Source organism: Perca flavescens, chromosome 21, assembly GCF_004354835.1.
Source record: "Perca flavescens isolate YP-PL-M2 chromosome 21, PFLA_1.0, whole genome shotgun sequence".
Lineage (NCBI taxonomy): Eukaryota > Metazoa > Chordata > Actinopteri > Perciformes > Percidae > Perca > Perca flavescens.
The window spans coordinates 20,731,951-20,753,287 of NC_041351.1; the positions used below are offsets into that span (position 1 = coordinate 20,731,951).

The 21,337-nt window shown below is 41.0% G+C and overlaps 1 protein-coding gene across 1 annotated transcript in view; it reads right to left on the reverse strand.

Annotated features, from left to right (window-relative positions):
- antxr1c (ANTXR cell adhesion molecule 1c) overlaps positions 1 to 21,081 on the reverse strand; it is a 60,148-nt gene extending 39,067 nt beyond the window's left edge. The window contains exon 1 of the mRNA XM_028568586.1: positions 20,394 to 21,081. Coding sequence (XP_028424387.1) covers positions 20,394 to 20,548 — 155 coding nt within the window. The 5' untranslated portion in view covers positions 20,549 to 21,081. The remainder of the gene's footprint in view (positions 1 to 20,393) is intronic.
- Between the last annotated feature and the right edge of the window lie 256 nt (positions 21,082 to 21,337).

Here is a 21,337-nt window from a genome sequence, read left to right on the forward strand (position 1 = left end):
AAAAACGATTGTTTTGTTTATTTAACAAAAGAAATATTACTCTAATTCCACAGTTGCTATCAACAGCTAAATTGCTATTGAGCTGTCTAGCTAGCAACACGTAGATAGCTAGTACATCCTTTATCTGTTGCTAAACCTTGGAGTAAAGGAAATTAAACCTTAATTTCATAACCATCCCAGTAATGTATCACAAACACCACTTGGGGAATAACTTCAAACAATTAGTCTGCGCTATACTTTAAGGGCATGCTGAGATAAAAGAGGCTGGTGATGTGGTCTGGTGTATAATTTAGCACCCTCCTGTATCCTGAATGAGGCCCTAAAGGCTGAGGAAATAGGGCCTGGTCTACCCAGGGGAAGCTCCATAAAACTGGACTATTATAAAAAAATTCCCTACGGAGCTACCTTCATTTCCTCTGGGCAGACAGACTGTGTGTATGTGTGTATGTGTGTAGCAATTAAATTAAGTGTGAGCATTAAGGGAGAGAGCTTCCGACATGATGTGACAGTGGGTCATCCGTTAGCCAAAGAGATGACACATGGGAAATGAGCTAATTGACTGTGGTCAAACTAGAGGCCTGTTTAGAGGATGAGGCTCTTAGAATAATGTGCGTTGATGTGTTGCCATTTCTCTGTATGGGACAGAAGGTCAACACCATTTTTTATCCACAGGGTTTTTAATAAATTTGAAACAGCGTGTATGGGAGTTGATGGGAACCAGACTAAACACTGACTCTGTTATCCTAGCTTACCTTTTAGTTGTTATCAGTTCCAGTTTGAGAATCACGTCTAGACATAATAAACAGAATGAAGTATATCTGGCTTATGTGCTTTTTATGCCTTGGATTGATGTTCAGTAAATTAGATTACTGTCAACAATGTTTATTTTCTGTGCAATGTATTTTGATTATTTGGATAATTTGAAGATACAGGAACCAACAGAGCCACAGTCTTGTGAGTTGCTTTGGAATACAGTGCCTGTTAGCCAAAAGTTGAAATGGAAATGAATTGTAACTAATGTTATTTGCCTTGCAATTGACTGTCTCTCAGAGGTTATACCCTATGTGTTTTTGTATTATTACTTGGCAGAAGAGGAGTAATGATTTGCCCAGGCTTGGGGGGTAGACATAACCAGGGAATACCAGGGACTTTCCCATCATGCCTAAGTGATTCAAGGTGTCTTATCCTGCCAGACTCGAAATGCTCTGTTTTGTAGACTGGATAATGTACATTATGAAAAATACTGTGTTCGTAATCTTCTAGTCCCCAAATGTTCTAGTCCACAAGCGGGAACAAGAAAGCTTGTTGGCTGGCAATTACTTTTGCAGATGCTGATCTTATTGCCATTTAAAAACAAACAAATGCTCTGCATCTACATGCATTGCAAGGAGAATACACACAAACAACAGTAGCTGAAACGAGAGCCAGCTCATACTCAAATTTCATTGACTTACAATCCAAGAAAAACAAACAGATTGATTGCTCAGAAGTAGCCGAGCTGCTAAAAAGGAAAGCAACTGTCAAGAGTAAAAACACCAAGAATCTTGCAGAATGAGTCCATGATGCACCTCTGCCAAAGCTAGAGGTTCAGGTTTGGGTTCCCTTGGGCCACCCATGCTGGTAATATGTAGACCCTTGCTCCAAATAAAAAAAAAAAAAAACATCCACCATAACATCTACTGATTATATAAGATAACAAAAAATATTCTGGTCAACTAAACATCCCACCTAAGCATTTTTCTCAGAGCTCTTGTTGATCTGATGACATGACTTGTCCACCCACATCAAGGCTGAGTGAGCAAAGAAAGAGGACAAGACCTTACAAGTTCAACAAAATCCTTGCAAAATATAAAAAGCTTGAGGTGGAGGAGGAGAGATGTTTGGATTGGATGTTCAACTAAATGTGCAGCGCAAACAGAAATAGTCACACAAGGATCGCGCACACACAGACGGCCTCTGACCTGAAGGAATAGCAGGAGCCAATTTCATCTGTAAATTGTTCCATTACAGCAACAGAGGAGGGGGGGGTTTTTTTTTAACATCAGTGTGAATCTGAAAACTCTTGGTTTTCAGCTGCTTATCTTTACTTCTGAACCACAATGGCTCTTGTTAGCATTGGAACAGTTCCATTGTCTGAGGTGGCTGATGTCGTGGGACCGAGGCCTAGCTTGCAGTTTCACTCACCTGTCCAAACAGCGTTGGGATAGGAAGTGGGCCATTTCATTCTATGATTCTTGATGAAACTATTTGATGTGGTGCCTTTTTCCATCTTGATCCTTTGATCTAATTTGAATTGGTCTGAGTTGAGTGCTAGAGTTCAGCGGTTTGGGGTTTGGACACATAAAATAAAGGTTTCGAGAGATGAGGGGGGGGCGTTAGAATTTGCCAACAAAGCGATCAAGCCCCAACAGCAGTTTGAGGTTATGTCATAGCAAATCGTCAAAGCCGCGCGACAGTGTTTTCTTGATCGGACAGATTCTCGGGAACAAGATGAAGAGCATGTGTCTGGCAGGACGCCATGTGAGGGCTGAGAGAAAAAGAAACAAAAGAAAAGAAAAGGAAGGAAAGAGCAAGGGAAAGATGAAGAGCCTTAGCAGTTCGATTACAGTCAATTCAGCTGAGTGGGAGTGAGATAATGTGAAAAATCTGTTGGCTCGAACGCAAACTTGACTGCCAGAGGAAGCATGCCGATGATTCGATGAAATCCTCAACAGCGAGGCAAAGTTTCACTCCGCGACCTGCTTCAGCCAACACAGCTGGCATACAAACCTGAAGCCCCAAAACCACCAGGAAACCAAAACAAGGTGCAAACAATTGATTAAATCACTGTGGGGTTAACATGTTTAAATTATTTGACTTTACTTATTTTTACAGAGACCATTGATCAGAGTTGCTGTTAAAGTGCCTATATTATTTTGTGCTATTTTGTGTCTATGGTGCTTCCACACGCATACAAACTAGGGAAAAAAAAACATCCATGCTGTTTTGAGTAAGATACGGGTTTCTGAATGTATCCTGCCTTCAGTCTCCGGGTGAGCTGGTCAAAATCGGCCGTCATTGGCTGAAACATTTGATGTGCGCTAACCACTTTAGCTAATACCACATCAGCTAGCTGTATCTCCAATTTCGGTCAGTACAAGGCAGGATTAGCCGGGAGACTTCTTCAAAACGAGGGCGCAATTCCAATTTTGCGTGGAATACCTGTAGATGAGGGACTTGTAAGTAGTTCTATACGATTTCTTTTGTAGATTAGGGTGAACTTGTGCGTTTTGTCATTGAGAACGAGGTGGCTAACAGTGCTAGCTGCTAGCTAGTAGGCCTTACCTAGCTACTGCGCATGTGCGACTCCCAACAAAGAGATGGGAAAGAAGTGTGATGCCTCACTCTGTAGCTAAAACGGAGAGCTCAACACACAGGGTGAAAAGAGGAGCTACAGCAATGTGCAGTACAACAAAAATATGGTGTTTTTTGAAAATTAAACCATGTAAACCTATTCTGGTACAACCTCAAAATACAATTATGAACTTGAAAATGAGCGTAACATGAGCACTTTAATGCTCCAGTGCCCATGTGACCTTGGGGTTTTAAGGTACTGATCATGAACAACCGGTTGAAATCCGATTGGGGACCATTGTTACATTTCTCTCCACCTCATTCCCTTTAATCTTTACTGTCAATTGTCTCATAAATGCACAGCATGCCATCCTAAATACTTAAAGAATCTCAAAAAAGCATACCATTGACTGGATTGAGGGAGTTGTTTCCATGTGGATTTAAGTTTCTTTGGAACCACTAACCAAGGTTGGCCTTGTCTTAATCCAGATAGTAAGAGGCCAAATGAAATTTAGAACTAGCCACACTGGGTGGTAAAAATGGTTTCATTAATAAGACATTAAGTTCTCCCAGAGGAATATATTTGAGGTTGGGTTTGCTTAACTGACAGCTGTGATGTTGCAGCTCGCTAAATCAACTCCAGCTCCACCCAGACACCACCAGCTTGTTGCCCAAGCTAGCATCGTCACGGCTCTTGTAACTGACAAAGACAATCCTAAAGTAAAACAAAATGTGATGTAAATTATACATAGTTGGGAAACTTACAGTAAGTAATCTACTGTTTCCAAATAGCTGTAGGCTCAAAGGGAGATAATATATGCATCATTACTGTTCAGCGATGCTAAACAGACCGTGTCAAGAGGAGACAGGAATTTGCTACCCCAAGGAGTAAAAACATCTTCAATCATTTTTAATAATGCCTTTTTCTGCTGACTGAATGATTTTGCAATGGCCGGTGTGTGTGTGTGTGTGTGTGTGTGTCTACTTTACATTTATGCTGATACAAATACAGGCGATACAGTTTAGGAGTTGTGGATATTATTTCTCTAACTTTCCAGTCTTCCAATGGTTTCTATTAATTACATTACAGTATTATTGTATTGTAATTATACAGTTAATGTGAAGACTTAAGAGTTGCATTGCATTATCACATAATGATGCTGTACTTATCAAGTCAATTTTAGAGAAAAACCTCACTGTAAGCTCCTGTCCAGCACCAACAGGCAGACAGACAGAGTTAGCGACTAGCTGGAGAATGTATCGGCTAAAGAGCCAGATATTTATCTCAGGAGCTGGTGGGAACCTAGTCTGGATCAACGGAAGTACTTTTCCAGGATAAAGCCTGACATCCGGCGCCTGGCTCATGCGCAGGACGTCCGCTCTCTGTGGGAAGCAGTTCTCAAAATCCCTTCGCTACATGAACCAACAACAAACTTCGAGCTAGCAAGCTACACGCTGAAAATGGCGAGTTTTGAAGAATATTTGGATCGTGCATTAAGGCACGCCTGCTTTGTTCTTTCGTTGAATGATTGTAAAGATTGACAAGGAATATGTTCATGGCATTTAGTATCTAACTACTCCACAGCGCTGTGGAGACAGGTCTGGCAATGGGAGACTAATGATAACCTAAACAGAGCTAAACAGGAAGTTGAGTATTGGACTTCCATACGACAAAAGTTATACTGGTTAGCTGGGCGTGAATGGGCAACTGCTTCCTAACAACAGTTCATATTAATGCACGTCCATAATATATCACTGTGTGCTTCTTCTGCTGCTCCCACATGGCCAAGCATATTAATTAATACTGCTTTACGGTGCCTTCAAGGGAGAAAACGTTCAAATGTTTCAAAAACAGCTGAGGCTGAGGGCCCTAAAGTGGCCATTTTGAGATTTAGGACATTGTTAACTATGCCTGCAATCCTGTAACTGTAGCAAAGGATATTACAGCTGAAGCGTGCTTTGATTTCTGCAATTATTCAACCAAGTCCATTTTTAACTACCCAGCAAGCACTTCTGTCCCAGAGGGCAACTGGATGACGACGTGTGGGAAAAAGCTCCATCAGTCTGAAGTCTTTGCGGCTCTCAGCTTCGTTCTCACGGTTCAAAGTGTTGAAGAAGGAAAAGTAAAAAAAAAAAAAAAATCCTAACTCCATTTAGGAGGCTGTCTGCCATTGCAGTTGGGCCTACCCACACCACCCCAGCCTGCAGCCAATGGTGGTGCTCCAATTTAACTGACTGGGCACAAGAATTTGTTTGTTTAAAACCACTAACCTACTTTTACAGCCATTGCAGAAGTCAAAGTCTTTACCGCATGATTGCTGAGCTAATGCTGCACGTCTATTCCAAAACCAGGAGGAATTGTTTAATTTTTTTATCCCAAAAACTATTGGATAACTAGCTGCCGGAGGCGTGTGAGATGGGGGTGTCAAAATGTACAGATTTTTCTTTGTTCTGACTATCTGACCATCTAAAATGTACTATGTAATGTACTTTTTTTTTTCTGTAGACTAAGTCAAGAGTCACGTATCAACTATTACAGGGTTCAGGATAACAGGTAGAGAGGCATTCATTCTCTTTAAAACCTATCTACTTGTTTTGGTGCCTGGGGGACCTCAGACAGCTTGATATCATTTAACAAGATGTTTCTTCCTGCGGAAAACACAGAGCGTGTGTCATTCCACAGCTAAAACGTATTCCACTGCTAGACATATCCAAAATATTTATGGACAGCAGCTGCAGTTTTGTTTTTCCACTGACTTGCCAGGATTCAGGCAGCATGGCACAACGCCCAACCGGTGCGCCAACTTGTGACTACATCAATAACCAACAACAACCTTTTGCAGGCGTGATTAGTGTTCTGAAGAATAAAGACAAGACAGAAATGATAAAGTGATTTGGCCTGGGACTACCAGAGATGGATTATAATGAATGAAAATAGTGTATCTCACATATTCAAACAATGCTACTGTAGCAACACCAAGTAAGGGCAATGAGGAGTATGGTTTAAAGCGGTAATGGGAGTCTGGAGGAAACAAGAGAGACAGATAAATGGAAAAAGCATGTGGAAAAGCATGGCAGAAAAGCAGATAGACATTGACATAAAGGATAAGAGCGGGAAGACAGCTTGAACATCTGTTGGCATGCTTGTGACATGGCATTTTTTTTCTTTCACCTTCCTTCGGTGATATTCTTGTCCAAAAATGCATCAGTGGTAGCAGTACTTTGCAAGAACCGCTTCTAATTTGTGTCCAATCAACATAAACAAGATGGTTAGGCTAATTGCAGTCTTCATCAAGAGGTGAAGATCAGCATTTGGCCCAAAGGTGAAATCTCCCATAAGAACACACCCAAAACCATTCCTCTGGCTCGGTGTTCCATATAAAACAGCAAGATGCGGCCCGCCCGCTCTGAATCAGCAAATATACATCCTCGTTGCTACATATGCAGCAGTATAGGGCTTAAAGGCAGTGTCCGAAATTAACTTTTTTACTCACCGGCCAAGTTGGCGGATAGATGAAAAAATCCACCAGCCAAGCATATTTTTTTACCTGCCCAAATATTAAATTGCATTTTTATTTGTAACTTAAGCCTACTTAACAAAGCTTTATGGATGGGGTTGCAAGTCCAGCAGGTAGGGATGTTAATGATTAACCGTTTAACCATCAATACGATTATCTGTTAAACCAATATTAATAAAAAATATACAGTGTAAAAAAAATAATCCTCTTTTGCATGATAAAAATGTAAATTGGTCGTACGATCTATTTCATAACTGCTAATTAACTTGCTAGTCCTAACTTTGAACCAGCAAGTTAAGCTTCTCTTTTTTTCTGCTCGTGGAGAGCTACGTGACACATGAACCGATTATATCGATGAGGACTGGCGGGTTAAATCGGCCGTTCTACACACAGAGTATATGTCAGGCAGACACACAGCTGACAACCTGCAGGTGGAGGCGGCGGAAGACGGGCTACGCCACGGGCCTGCTGTGGACTCGTGTCGGTCCCACAAGCGGTTACAGCAAAGTGGCTGCATGTGTCCGACAATGCACAGAACATCAACGTGGACACGGAGTGCGGAAAGTGCGTCAAAGCCTCCTGTGCGAGAAAAAAAATGTCGCCCTTCAATAGCAGCTCGATTGGTTTGGGTTAGGCATTGACCTTGAGTGGTTAAGGTTAGGATAGCCAGGGGTGTCGGACTGGGGGTAAAACCGATAGTGATTACCAGGGCCCAAGGGGAGAGAGGGCCCTTGAAAAGTCTGTAATATATTTTTATTCCACCTGGATATTTTCATTTCCTAATTAAATTTCATAATGCATGTCAGATGAAATGTAAAGTTAGTGTATTGGCTGAATAACTTGGTTGATTGACTGACTACATTTTGTATACAGAAAAAGACTAAGGTCTCACCCACCCCTTGCTAATGCGCCAAATGGTTTAGTCCATCTGCACGCTTGAGCATCTGGTGGAGCGCAAACTTCTGCTGTAGAAATGTCTATCTCAAAGAAAGTCAAATCATGCTACCAAAAAAAAAGGAAAGACAGGAGAAGGAGAGAAAACTAAATGAGGGGAAACAATTGGTAACTGACTTCTTTTCAAAGAAAGGTGAGCACAAACTAAAAAATGAAATCCATGGTGCTAAACTGCTTAAATATCTCTGTGACTGTTAGTGCTAAAAACAAACTGAGACAACCCATATAAAGAGCAGAACATACACTTTCAAATGATAATTTGGTTATACATGTAATCTGAGGTAAAGGCTAAATAAATAAACTACACTAGCAATGCTGTTTGCATATAACACACCATTGTAACAGCCTAATTTAAAACATGTTTAATTTTAAATTAATAGGCTATAATGTGTATAATTAGCAATATGTTGAGGAACATGGGGGCCCATCAGGACTGCCTATGCATAGGGCCCAGGGTCTGGTGCTACGCCCCTGAGGATAGCCGATTGGTCAGGGGTTGGATAGGACCTGAACTAATCAGGTTACGTTACATTGCGTAATCATGGACACCTGGCCAATAAAGGGCGGGTCTTGGCGTGGTCATAGTAGGAAAGAAAAATTTGCCTCCTGGACAGGTGAACTGAACTTCCTGCTTGACAACGGTTAATGATCGGTTAACATTTAATTTCATTGTGCTTTCTTCTGGAAGGCTGGCTACCAAAAATCGCCACTTACTAGCTAATTAACTAGCGTGAGGTAAACGCTGTTTATCAGTAAACAGAAGTGACGTGGTGGCTGGCGTCTGGTGTGTGCGCCAGTGTTTGTGTGTGTGTGTGTGCGTGTGTGTGTGTGCGTGTCGGCCCGCCCCCGCGAAGCTCCGATATGCAGACAGCAGACGACAAGAATAAAGTAGCTGCACCTTTTCACCAAAAGGAAGACTGAAATACAAAACCATTTTGGTAGAAACCTTAACTCACCATGTGGCAGGTAGCCCTCTCACTTACTCGTTACTCGCCAAACGGAAAATGTACCCGACTTTTCCACTAGCGCTATCATCAGGTCAACATTTCAATTTGTCACATTGCTTTATTAACACTGACAAAATGTGTACAACTTAATTATCTAAAACTAAACTAAGATGATTGAGATGGTAAAAATGATACCTGCTAAGCATCACCATGTTAGCATTGTCGCTGTGAGCATGTTTGCATGCTGTGGTTAGCCTGTGCTGTGCAGTGAGGCTGTGCATTTAGTCTAGTTTCTGTATCTTAGGTTACAGTAGTGGAGAAATCAGTTAAAGGGGAACTATGAACTATGAACTATGAACTATTAACTGAACAGCTTCGGAGTCATTGGAATGGTTATAGGACTTTTTTTTCCGAGTTAAATGGTGGTCGTCTCGCTACCCCCTAGCGCCTGTGAGCGGAAATACCACCCTTGCAACTCAGCGTCAGGAAGTATCGCGTCATATCAGGTCTCGCGATGTAATGATTTGCTTCACGGCACTGCACACATACGCCCATTCAGGAACCGGCTAACAAGGTAATGTTGGAGTTTTTCACACTAGAAAAAGCTAGGAAGGAACAAAGAAAGAGGAAAAATTTCCAAATTTCCGCCAAGGTGTATTCAATCAAAACCTTTTTTTTTTATCTTTTATTTGTCAAGGGTATGGATTTGTTCATGTTTAATCAATCAACACCCTGGTTGTGTTTTATTTGGAGACCCTTGGTTTTAAATATTGCGTCACTTTACCCTGTTTTTCCTCGTATCTGACCATCATTTGTTAGCACTCTCCCATTCACTCCAGCATCTGTATCCTGTGTCCTCTTAGTTATTTGTTCCCGTATATTAGAGTTGCAGTTTAACACCTGTATGCTGCTGGGACTTGAAGGGAAAACCAACATCTAGCCTACATTTATTTAGTTGCGGCCTTTGAGTCCTGGTTGCTGTGTTGCTGCCCCTCCCCCCTTTGACGCCTAGTGGGTGTTGTCACACCTGTACTTTTACTTTAGGATATCACATACAGCTCTGACGTGCATTTAGTAGTTGAGGATCGTGTGTCTCACTAAAACCAAACGTTTTCCAAGCCCAGTCCAACCCATATGGCATTAGCCAACTCGTCCACCCTTCAGGCTGACAGCACTGTCCTACACGTACGGGCCATGACATGACATCATCTGCCCAAGTCAGCAATAAATGCCTTTGGAGTCGACTTTATGAGCCGACGCAGCAGTTATCGTTTCTCATTAATGTGAAACTCATGATCCTACAACACAGTGCCCACAGTGTGTTTCTCATACTTAATCAAAATAACTCCATCAGCTTTGATATCGGGTGATGATTCAGAAATGATGTTGGGAGACCTCAAAGATGACGACCAGTCCGAGGATTACAAATCAAGTGCAACTTTATTCAAACAGTGAACAAACTTTCATGACACTGGAACAACCATGAGCATACAGACACGTCTGCCCAAGGATGAACCACATGTCCATCAGAATGAATACCTTTTAAACACTTTTTGTGCTTACACAGCATGAGACATCTATTTCAGTTGGAACAGTTTACTCTTAAACTACACCTTTTATGGCACGTGCTCCTAATAGATTCTCACATTCCTGGCTCCAATTCCTCTATGTGAAAGTTGTGCCCATTCTAAGCTAGGTTTTACTGTGAGACCATATCATCTTAAACTGACTGGTCTCTAGAAAGTCCTTAGAATAGATAAGATACATTCAAACGTCTGCATGCACACATACCAAACCTATCAAGCTTTGCCAACTTAACACTACCAACCTTGTCTGCAGACATGATGTTGACGTTGGGTAATAGTGCAAAGCCCGAGTTAATGTTCAATAATGATGTTTTAATGTTAAGCACTAGGGATGGCAAAGTTAGTTGGTTGGTCTGTCCGCCACTTTGGTTCCGACTGAAATATCAGTCAACTAAACTAATAACATTCCCAACAGTTTCAGCTGCACTTTGCTCTCAACATGTGAGCCTTGTCACTGCGAGCATGCTAGCATGCTGACGTTAGCGTTTAGCTCAAAGCACCACTGTGCCTAAGTACAGCCTCACAGAGGCGCTAGTGTGTTGATCATTCCTACATTATCAACACACAGCTGATTAGGTGTTACTTTTCACTAGGGTTGCAAAGGGGCGGACATTTTCCGGTAAATTTCCGGAAACTTTCCATGGAAAGTTTAGCAGGGGAATTTTGGAAACATTCCAATTTGGTAACTTTCATGGAAATTAACGGGAATAAATGGGAATTAAGGGGAATAAACTGGATATTTTTAATATTGCTTTCCATGGAAAGTTTAGCTGGGGAATTTCGTAAACATTCCAATTTTGATTTACGGTTACTATGGTTAGTGGGCTATACAATTAACACACATAGGTTAATAATAGCAATGGGTCATGCATTACCCCTCCCACCCCACCCCCCCAAAAAAAGAAAGAAAGAAAGAAACTCCCGTATTTTAAAAACAAAATGTTGGCCAGTATGTAGTAGCCTATGCTGATTACTGTGTGCGTGCATGTCTTTGACGAATACAGGGAGGACATTCAACTGAAGTTGCATTAAAACAGGTTGTTTTAACCAAGATTATGCTGCTAGATGTATGCTTTTTTCCAACTACGTACATTTAAGTTCCCTGTTATAGACTAACAGCATTAAACAAGCAATATTAAAAATATCCAGTTTATTCCCATTAATTCCCGTTTATTCCCGCTAATTCCCATGGAATCTTCAATTTTGAGCAAAATTGAAATTTTTTACGTCAAACACTTTTCTGGTGAATTTTTCTGCAACAATTTGTGACTTTTCTGCATCAATTTATGGTCTTTATTTATGTAAAGGAATTGTAATAGTTTTTGGAGTGGGTTGCATTGGCCAGTTAATTACGTATAATTACGCCTTTGACTCCAACACCCTTTGGTGATTTACAAAATAACAAGCAATCCACGCAGGGTTGGAGGTGACCAATTATTCTCCACAAAGTAGTTATATGTGTCTTACTTTGATGAAGGAATGACTGGGAGCATTTCAGTACCTTGTATTTTCTGCTATTCTACATACTGAAGATAGCAGTGTTGGGAAAGTTCACTTTCTACATGAAGTTCAGTTCACAAATTTTAAAATAAACTAGTTCAGTTTATAGTTCATACTTCAAAATGTTGAACTAAGTTCACAGTTCCAAAATGTAACTAGTTCATAGTTATTTTGTTCCATATGTTGCTTCAGTTCAACGTGCTGTTTCAGGTTTGTTGTGGATGTGACTGAAGTGCGGATTTTCTTTTTGAAAGCCGGCGGGTAAAGTTTGCACAGAAATGTAAGATTTTTCACATTCCTCACCAACCTTGTCATAAAACTGGTTTAAATGATCATACGACACCTCCTAGCTGCTTCGTCGCCTCCATGCTGCTTTTTGTTTTGATGACGCATGCGGCGGTGCGACACTGGTGGCTGGTGTTGCCAGATTGGGTGTTTTTTCCGCTACATATTAAGGCCTGTTTACGGTGTGTTTTAGCCTGTTTTTCGCCTGGAAGGCTCTATAGAAATCCGGCACCCTATTGAACGAAGTTAAACTGAGAGAGTGTGCCGTTCACAGAACCCAGAATGAACGAGTTCACAGTAACGATCATCAGGCAGTAATACAGTACGTTCAGTTCACGTTCGCCCAAAATATGAATTAGTTCATGAACTATCGTTCAGTGATAATAATAATAATAATAATAATAATAATAATAATAATAATAATAATAATGATATAACATTATAAGACATTATTATCTGTGCTTATTATGCTCTGATTTAATTTTTATTAGTAGGCTATGTACTTATGACGTTTGAGAATGAGGACATACCTCATGGTAGCTTGCTGTCATGTCACGATTTGGGAGGTGTCTGAGCCCGTCCACCATTTTGGCTTACCTACACTATCGGTTGCCAGGGGCAAAACACTGGACAAAATTGATGTGGAACTGTGAACAGTGCTGTTCAATTTTGTTTTGTTGCGATGGAGAAGGTGAATCAGCGTCAGTCTGCTTGCAGGAGGAGAATATTCTGTCGGCAACTTTGCCCGCAACGTGCGAAGGTAGGTAACTTTACAGTAGCTACATTAGCTTGCAGTTTACTGCATACACGTAACATTAGCTCATCGTCCAGTAGCTTCTAGCTTTCAAACAAATGCAGTGCAAAATATGATCAGCACCCACAAGGTAAACGCTACCAGCCAATGGAGGTTGCCACAGGCAGTATGATATGCAGTAAACTGCAAGTGAGAAAGGTTAGATAGTACTGTAAACACACAAGCTACAAGGCTGCATCCAACGTATGAAAAGTCATAACAACAGCATTGATAAACACCCACTACAAGTTGTCAGTTAAGACCATGATGAATAAACTACACCACTACAGTTACATGAAGTACCTTTATTTTACAGTATGCTTAAATATACTTGTGATATATTTCTAATCTTACCAGGACAGGTTGAATAACTACTGGACTAGCTAACCTAAAGCTTTCTCCTTCTGTGTGCAGTCTTGAAACAACACCATCATCGGCAGCTGAGTCTGATCGTCGCTTCGTGTTGAATATACTTGTGTACAGTATAAAGTCATGTTCGAATAAATGTCTTTTGCTTTTCCATCCTCAGTGACCGTCTCCGTTTGTTCCTTAGTTCCTGTTAGAAGACAGCAAACACAAAAAATCTGTTTATCGTTACGAAAGCTAATACGTAACGTTACGGAACGTTATACTTTTTACATTTAAAAAAAGTTTTAGCTTTCATTTAACGTCGCTAGTGAAGTTAACAGGAGCAGCTTTACCCATCCTGCAGCTACAACTGATAAACACACAATCTCTGCTAACGTTACGCATATACAGTAACGGCTTATAAAAAGAGATGAAAATGCCACCAGACATTAAACTTTACAAACACAAATGTCACAAAAGACAGCGACCCAGCTAACAGTCTAATGTTAAATGATTAGCATGGGTGTATTCACTTATGCTTAGCACTGTAGTTAGCTAGCTAGCAGGCTAGGCAACAACGTTAGGTGCACTTCGTGGCTTTAAGAGCCGACAACACAAACACGATTAAAGAGATTTTAAGAGAACTTACCCAAATGAAAATGCAGAAAACACACTCTCTAATCGACTGGGAGATGCGGTCGAAAGTAATGTCCTTTCTTCTAATTGCAGCCACTCAAGAAATCCGACGTCTCCTTGTCACATCGGACAAATGTTCTCCTTCGTGCTTTTTACACTTTTACAACAGAATTGATCTGCTTCTCTAGTTGAAACTCACTATCTATCTTAATACCAAAGTTAGTTAGTTACCATAGACTTAACATAGGATGACAAAGGACCCAGGTCCAATTGGGAAGCGCCAAGAGCACTACTGGGTCTAAATATCATGACTTCGGTTTTACTTTCATTAAAATGTAAAAAGTTTAAAGCCATCCAGGCTTTAATGTCATAAAAACAATCGAGCAGTCTTTTTAGGGAATTATCACCCTTACTTTTTATAGGCAAGTAGATCTGTGAATCATCTGCATAGAAATGGAAACTGACATTATGCTTCTTTAATATGGAACCAAGGGGAAGCAAATAAAAGGAGAAGAGAATCGGCGCCAAAATAGAACCCTGAGGAACACCACACGTCAGTGGTGCTGCTTTGAACACTCTGATAAATATGACACATGGTTCCTACGCTTTCCAAAGAAAATCGTGGGTGGAACTGAAGCAGTGTGTTCCAGGAATTCTAAAATAGTGAATTATCTAGAATCTAGAATAGTGAAAAACAGAACTGCAATGAAGACCTCTGCAACTAACACAGACAATGAACATGAGCAGCTCAAAATGGCGGTAGGGGGATTTCTGGGGGTGGGGTGCTGTGCCGTGACGATATCTCCTCATTCTCAATAGTTTAAGGCTATTGGACACACATGGTATGTGTAAACTTGGTAATTCAGGATATAGTTTTGCCACGGACCTTGGTTAATACTTCTGTTGTTTACACTCAAGGCACATCTAATACCTCTCCTCTATTTATCGGATGTGCTACTTAGCGAATGTACACACGTGGACACACGCATTCACGGGCGCACTAACACACACAGGCTACGTAAGCATGCGTGTTTCGTTCCTTTGTAAAAACAGAGTTCAAGTGTAAATTAGGTGTTCTCTAAGCTTGTAGCTCTGAGCACTGTTCGAGATCCCTGTCCCCTTCCAGATGTCTTTCTTCATTTTGTCGTTTTTTTTTGGTTTTTCTCAATTTCTTTTCCTCTTCTTTTTATTATTTTCTTTTTTCCCCTCTCTCCACCCCTCGCCCTTGCCGCTGATCACTACTCAGACCCTCATAATCTGATAAGATATGGCATCTACATCATCATCAAAGTCGGCCCATTCACTTTGTTTCTCTATATACTAAGGGTTTGAATATCTGGGTGAAAAGACAGAAAATAACATCCTATCTACAACAATTAAATTCAGACATAGCCTTTTTGCAGGAAACCCATTTTAAGAATGATCACGTCAACTATCTTAAAAAAGGCTGGGTTGGTCAAGTGTACCATTCCCAGTTCAATGCTAAGGCCAGAGGGACAGCAATCCTCATACACAAGGACATTCCCTTTCAAGCTGAGGAAGTGATTGCTGATAAAAATGGGAATTTGTCATAGCAGGTCGTCTATTCACCAGTCTTGTCATTTTGATCAATGTTTACGCTCCAAACTACGATGATTACAACTTCTTTAACAAACTGTTCTCCGCCATTCCCTGCGATAACAATTATAAGTTGATAATAGGAGGCGATTTTAACTACTGTACTGTGTACTCAGCACCGTGTTAGACAGATCATCAAACAAGGTCTAACCCCTCACCAAATCTGCAAAAGTTGTCAAAGATGTCATAGCAAACATGGTGTTTCAGACATTTGGAGATTCAAATTTAGTAATCAAAAGATATTCTCCTTCTTCTCCAATGTCCATCACACGTACACTCGCATCGACTGTCGACTTCACATAGCTCTTCCCAACTGTTTTAGACACAGACAAGGCCACTTATTTACTTACAAAAGCGCAATTTAAGGTTTAGGATTAAGGTGATAAGGCTGGCAGGCTACTAGCCCAGCAAGCTCGCCAAGCCCAGTCATCTCGCCTTATTCCTAAGATTTATAGTCAAATGGGGGAGACCGTGACAGACCACGTGGAAATTAACGACACCTTCAAACAATACTACAGTAAATTATACAGCTCTGAATGTATTGACATCTTTTCACAACTCAATCACTTCTTTGATAACCTTCACTTTCCTTCTGTTCCAGCTGAACAAAAATCATTGCTGGGAGGTGCGATCTCCAAGGCAGAGATTCTAAAAGCTATCAATTCCTTGAAATGTAACAAGACTGGTCCAGATGGGTATTCCTCCGAATTTTATAACGAATTTACACCCACGCTATGCCCTCTGCTCCAAGCCATGTTTAATGAATAAATAAAAAAATAAATAAAAATCCACTTCAGTGCTTATCCTAAATAGACACTCGAGCTCAAATTTTAGAAGACTTTTTAACATTGTTTATTCCCCTCTGTCCCGCTCCCCGGAAATGGTTATATCTTTTGATGCTGTAAAAGCGTTCGACCGAGTCGAATGGCAATATTTGTTCGCAACCTTAAAAAAATTTGGGTTTGAAGATTCCTTCATCTCCTGGATAAACCTCCTCTACTCTCACCCTACAGCCACAGTAATTACTAATGGACAGCAATCAGAGCATTTCTCTCTTGGCAGAGGCACACGTCAAGGCTGCAGTCTGTCTCCTCTGCTCTTCGCCATTGCCATTGAGCCGCTGGCAATTGCTCTTAGACAATCTGGGGACTTCCGGGGTATACAACATTGGGGCCTTACGCACAAATTATCCCTATATGCAGACGACATTCTTTTATATGTCTCAGACCCACTAAGTTCTGTTCCCTCTATTCTTAACATCTTGGCTCAATTCGGAAATCTCTCCGGCTATAAAATCAATTTTGAAAAAAAGCGAGATGTTTCCTCTTAATCAGGCAGCCACTTTAATCCCTGCATCACATTTCCCATTTAGAAATGCCAACAAGGGCTTTAAATATCTTGGGGTAGAGATCACGCCTGCTTTCTTGTCCCTCTTCACTTAGAATGTTAACATCTTGTTTGAAAAATGCAAAAAAAGACATGTCTAGATGGATGAATCTCCTGCTGTCCTTAGCAGGCAGAATTAATCTTATTAAAATGGTTATGTTGCCAAAATTTCTTAACCTCTTTCAAAATATTCCCCATCCTGATTAAAAAAATCATTCTTTATCTTATTGGAGAGGAGTATATCTTTGTTTAATTTGAACGGTAAACCACCCAGAAGAGGAATTTACAGATGATCGATGGAAGGCTGTGCTTGACTTAATCCATACTTCTTCCCCTTGTGCCAGGCACAGCGTGATACAAATCAAAATAGTTCGAAGAGCACACTTGACGAAGATAAGGCTGGTGAAAATCTTCCCTAATGTGGACCCTTTGTGTCCTCGCTGTAAAGGTCAACCAGCGGACTATATACACATGTTCTGGTCCTGCCCCAAACTTAGCATGTTCTGGGCCACCATCTTTGGGGCCTACACTAAGATGCTTCAAAGAAACATCACCCTCAACCCTGTAAGTGCCCTATTTGGATTTACCCTTGAAAATCGCCCCCTTATAGCATTCACTTCCCTGATTGCCAGGCGTCTCATCCTGCTCTCCTGGAAGGAACAAGCACAGTGTTTGTGCTGAATTGTATATGCTCCTTCTGCAATCCTTCGTTGGACAAGCATTTCAATGGACAATTACTTTTGTGATGATCTGAATTTAAAGGGACAAACTGGGATGGTTGGGTGGGGTGGGGGGTATCTTTCACACTGTTTAGTATTTGTATAGCACAGCCATACTATGTTTGTATACATTTGGTCCAATATGCGCTGTAGAAAATGCTACTTGGTTTAATGGAAAATCAATAAAAATTGCTAAACAAAAAAAAAAAAAAAAGCATCCAAAGAGCACAATGTCATGGGACCTTTAACTGTGTATTATGTTGAAAAGTTGAAAGTTTCTAATTTATGAAATAATTGCTTAAAGTGCTCATATTATGCTAATTTTCAGGTTCATAATTGAATGTAGAGGTTGTACCAGAATAGGTGTATGTGGTTTAATCTTCAAAAAACACCATATTTTTGTTGGACTGCACATTGCCGCAGCTCCTCTTTTCACCCTGTGTGTTGAGCTCTCTGTTTTAGCTACAGAGTGAGACATCTCACTTCTGTTCCATCTTTGTTGGTAGTCGCACATGTGCGTTATAACGTGGTTATAATGCAAAGTGACGCACGTTTGTCTTTGAAGTAAAGGCTGGACTACAATAGACCTGTTTGGAGCAGTTTGTGAACAGTGTTTTCTGTTGGAGATGGTAAGTCCCTTTGGGGTGGACTTTGGGCTTTTTCACTTTGTAAACCTATAACGTGCATAATATGAGCACTTTAAAGCATTCAAACAAATTTTGTAACATTCTAAAATCTTAATTTTGACTTCAAGATTTTCATGTTCACTTTAAATGCATATCGGTTCCAAATATTGATTATCGGTTTCATTAACTGCTAATAATCGGTATCGGTTTCCGCCCCTGATAAGCCAGTATCGGTCTATCCCGAACTGAAACCCCTTCTCACGCACGTTACTTTCCACATGGATCAACCACGGGCAGAGGGTTCAGACCGCGTCTCCTAAAACCCCCTCACGCCTGAGGGACGGGGTTGAGGGGGGGCTGAGGCAGGTCTCTAATGAGCTTCCTCTCAATTTGAAGTCCATAACCAATGTCTAAACCCGTGTTAGTTACTCACCCCCCAGAGGGAGCACCAAAACATGCAGACCAGCTAACAATAGCATCTGACATTGAAAAAAAAAAAGAAAAGAAAAGAAAAGAAGAAGCTGTTTCTTTATTTGCAGTGTTTACCGCGCAGCGCAGGCCAAATGCAGCCCTCCACATCTGGGGAGCAGTCCCGTGTTTTGTGTCCACTTCTATTCAGGAATCAAAAGCCAGGAAAAAAAAAAAAAAAAAAAGTCAAAAGGTGCTGTGGAGTTCACTGGGTACAGCAAGGCATTTTAACTGTCACTGGGGGGGCTTTAGAATGACATAACATTCACCAGTGATGCTAATTTGCATGATACTTTTAATTTCTCTCTATCACAACCTCATAGATGAACACCCCCCCAAAAAAAAAAAAAACTGGCTTTTAAAAGTGCTGCATGCAACATTTTGTTCTCCAAATCAAGACCACATTGTCTATAAACGTTGCTTCCTGCCCTATCTTGTTTCCCCTCCCCATTCCTATTAATGCAAAGGGAGGGGTATGAGCTGATACCACAATTAGGCCTTAAATCCAGGTTAGGTAACGTCAAGATGGAATAGTGAAGCTCCTATAAAGTTTCTTACTGAATGCAATAGAGGTTCCTATTTCGCTGTAAGCAGATTCTCCAGTATAGTTGCCGCCTGTTGCTTACAATGATGATAGCTTGTTTGTTCACAGAAATTATAGTCATACTTGAATCTCAAAAACAACGAGATATCCAGATATCTTTAATCTGTGAGTTCTAGTCGCTATTGAGTTTGCAATATGGCACAGAGGATGTCAGAGATGACAGGCTACTGCACTTGAATGCACACAGTATAAACCTCACAGTAAAGGCGTTATAAGAGAAGCAGGCACTCTAGACGTTTTCTCCTGCTTTTCTCTGACATTTTTTTATTCCCCCCCTTCCTGCTGAAGTCCAGCACTAAGATGTCACACAACCACAGCATTTTTCCTATGTGGGCGTACAGAAAGAGGAAATGAAAGAGTGAGAAATCACCGAGCAAAGAGCAAAAAAAGTCCCTTTGGCATGGGTTGGAATGAAAGAGTGTTTTTTCTGACAAAATTAATGTGGACAAAGAAGCTGTGGGTTTGAACTTCCAAAGAAAGAAAGAGAGAGAGAAAGGAGAGAGAGAGAGAGAGAGAGAGAGAGAGAGAGAGAGAGAGAGAGAGAGAGAGAAGAAAGAGATATATGATTCTTTTTGCATCCAAATCGTCAGCCCTCGTTTTGCTTATTCAGCAAACTGTATCTAGGCTACTCTGCAGGTCAGCCTCTCTTTCCAGCGTCATCAAGCGCGCGCACACGCCCGCGCACGCAAAGACGCACACAAACTTAGCCTAAACTTGTCTTTTTTTTTTTTTTTTTTTTTACTCTTTTAAAACAATAATGTCAGAAGCTAAAACCTATGTAGCCTACCATTCAACTCATGTTTGAAAAATAAGCTGGCCTCTTTTTGTCCTCAATTACAGCACGACACACGTAGCCTACGCACCTGGCTGAAATAACGTAGGCTAAAGGAACGTCAAGAAGTGACATGAAAATAAATGCAGATGTTAGCTTGTTTTTGTGTGTGTGTGTGTGTGTGTGTGTTTTTGCTAGCTTCTTTCACCCCGGGAAACTGCTGTAGGCTAGTATCCCGACGATATTCCTTCTTTTTGTTTATGTGTTTATATATAACAGTTCCAATCTTGTTTCCACTTACTTATCAAGCACAAAATACAGGTCAAAAGCGCCCTGACAGGAACTCTCCTCCTCTTCGTCCTGCTGCTCCGGCTCGGCTCTTGCGGATGGAGAAGGGAGCAAAAATAATCCGAATAAAACCAAAACAAGACGCATGTTCAACAGTAGTCTCGCCATAGTTTTTCCCCCCAACTCGGGATAAAAAAAAAAAGTTAATTCCTTGTGGATGAAAAGAAGAAAAAAAAAACCAAAAGCGCAATGCTTGAGCGTCTTCTTACATCCCAGAGACTTAGCTATACAATTAAAGAGGCTGAGAGGCAACAAAGACAAAAGGAAAGGATGCAGGCGATGCTTCCACGTCCCTTTTTATCTTGAGCTCAGTTTACAAGCATGGCCGTCCGTATCCCGGTAAAAGAGCCAGCCGGAGAGATGCTCTCTTCTCAATGGGAATGATTCAAAAAAAAATTACGTTTTTCGGATATTTCAGACATGCAGTTAGCAGTTTTTCTTTTTTGAAACAGCATTTGCAGATACAAATCCCAAACACGCGTCCAGGGGAGAAATGGATATAATGATGAAATGGGTGGTTCCTTAGCAAAAAAAAAAAAAAAAAAGGGGAGTGGGGGAAAGTTTCCTGTCAAAGTGTCAAAACTGGACTGAAAAAGCCAAAAGAAGCTGGGTAAAATGCAGAGCAGCGTTGGCGCTGGAGGAACTATGTGAGCCCGGTGGGGGAGACTTGGCTGAAATGAACCAGGTTTCATATTTCAAACTAAGGAGGAGGAAGAAAGAAAGAGGGAAAATGGGTTAAGATTACCATTTTGCGCCTCCGTCGCGTGGCAGACTGGCGCATTTCGCGGGGATTCGGCGCAGGGCAGGGTGGGATGATAACTGTCACCAACCAATGTGTGCATCTATGTAGTTTCCCAGCATTTTGTCCTCATTAACCACTACATGTTTGTTTGCTTT